At 26.3% G+C, this 2,305-nt stretch overlaps 1 protein-coding gene across 1 annotated transcript in view; it reads right to left on the reverse strand.

The window, feature by feature from the left end:
• The window catches only part of LOC105118603 (aspartate aminotransferase, cytoplasmic), a 5,303-nt gene extending 5,015 nt beyond the window's left edge, over positions 1-288 (reverse strand). Inside the window, exon 1 of the mRNA XM_011016573.1 lies at positions 106-288. Coding sequence (XP_011014875.1) covers positions 106-165 — 60 coding nt within the window. The 5' untranslated portion in view covers positions 166-288. The remainder of the gene's footprint in view (positions 1-105) is intronic.
• Positions 289-2,305: the final 2,017 nt, after the last annotated feature.

Genomic DNA, 2,305 nt, shown 5'->3' on the forward strand with positions numbered 1-2,305 from the left:
GGGTGGGGGGAGGGTTGAGGAGCAGTGTGATCGCGATCAAACAAAAAGTAAATAAGTGACCCGTAAAGGGGAAGGATTTGTAGAGAGAAAGAATTTAATACGTACTCCAAGAATGGGATCTTCAGGAGCTCGAACAATGTTAGCAAACACAGAAGAAGACTCCATCACTTCCTTCCCTTCGATTGATCAGAAACAATCACTGTGTAATAAACCTGTAGTGCGACTGTTATTTGAGACTGGAGAGAGAGGAATGAACTTTTTCCTTTTCCTTTATTAATTTGTCGTGTGTCTGTTTTATAATTAAGTAGTTTTATAATACTGTGGGCGGCTCTTCTTCAGGGCTCAGCCTTCCTGCCAAGGGTCAAATGCCTCCCGGGAGGAGTGGGCGCCCCTTGTAACGCTTTACCTCTTGAGCACATTGTTTGACTCCATATTTTCAATTTCGTTATGTCATCAAAAATCGCCGTACTATTTAAAAAAATAAAATGGAATAACTAGGAATAAATTTTATCTTGTTCGGTTCTTCCTAGATTGTTTTGGTCAAATGGTAGACGAGATGTTGCAGTTTTATTTTGTCTTTCAAAAATAATGTTTTTTTTATGTTTATATTTTTTTATTTTATTTTCAATGATTAGTTTTTATAATTTATTATGATTTGTTTTTTTAAGATTATAATCGTGCTAGGATTAAAATAATTATAACATATAAGAGAGTGAATAAGGTACTTTTACGGGTAATAACAATTATTTCAATTAACTAAATTAAACATAATTAACTAACATTATAATTAAAGTGATTAAAGTAAATAGGATAAAAATTACAAACTTGATTTTTAATATGGTTTGGCAAATCTATATTAACATTTTTAGCACCAAAATGGTATTAAGTTTCATATTTTTTACTAGTCTGAACCAAAAATTAAAATGTTCTTTTGATGAATTTTCACCAAGCTCTTTTTCACAACTTAAGAAATATTTCTTTAAAATTTTTTATTTTAGTAATATACATCACCAATGATCAAGAGTTTTTCACTTAAAATTATTGAAGGATTATAATTTATTTGAAATGTAACAATACTCTCTCACAAAGTGGGCTATATAATTGAAATTTATATCTATATATAGTTCACTCAATCACACATAGAATGTATGAAAGTGTTTAAGCATAGCGAGTATGAGATTGTAAACTCTTATGCAAAAATATGAAGGTTTTAATGTACAAATACGAGTATGATTTATGATTAATGATTTATGATATATTTTCAATGTCAGTATTTAATTCTATGATCAGATAAGTTATATATATATATTTCTTGTAAAAACTAGTTATTTTATAGTCGTTATTATTCCTCTAATAGATAAAATGGTTAGCCAATTCAAATTAATCAAGTCAATCAATTAACTACTTTATACATATTCTCAAGTTTATCCCAAATGAATAAACAGTTGATCGGTTCACTTAATATAATCATACATATGACAAGTTCAACTTAAAATTCAATTTTAATAATTTTAAACCTAGTGAATCCTTGACTAACTAAATATATATTAATTCTATAACACATGAAATGTGAAATTTGTGAATTGATTTTTAATATGTGCTATCAAGTTACATATAACAATTTACATTATTTGCTCTAAAATAAATCCTTAAGATCTAAATCTTCACTTATTTTGTTTATTGGACTTGTTGATTGATTTCTTCATTTAATTTTTCATGTTTGTTGATGATCTTCATATAAACTTAATTAAACTTATTCTCAACCAAGCATATTATTAGTTCAATTTTATTTATTAGTTATAATCAAAATACATAAAATATTAACATATAATCCAAAGGTCAACAATTATTTCAATCTCATAATCCATGTCACGGGTTTAAAAGATTAACACGATTGACCTGAGTTTTTTTGTTTATTTTTCATTGATATTTTTTTTTCAGTTTTATCATTCAAAATTTTTAATATTTAGTTGATTATGAATTAAACTTAATTATTTTTTTGTTTATTTTCTATAAAGTTATTTCAATCTCCTAACTTGAATCATGAGTTTACGAGTTAACCCAAATAAAATTAGGTCATTTTATTGTGTTTTTTTTTCATATTAGATTTGTTCTAATTTCATCACTTAATCGAGAGTCAAGTTTTATAATTTTTTTTGAATTGATTTATATAAGGTTATTATAGTCTTATAACCCGAGTTATAAATTTAGAAAGTTGAGCCAGGCCGATCCAATATATTGTCATCTTAATATTTTGAAAACATAATGTCATTTTGAATTTTTTTTTTTTACTCAAATTACATCC

Source organism: Populus euphratica, unplaced genomic scaffold (assembly GCF_000495115.2).
Source record: "Populus euphratica unplaced genomic scaffold, PopEup_1.0 scaffold2094.1, whole genome shotgun sequence".
In the NCBI taxonomy this organism is placed as follows: Eukaryota; Viridiplantae; Streptophyta; class Magnoliopsida; order Malpighiales; family Salicaceae; genus Populus; species Populus euphratica.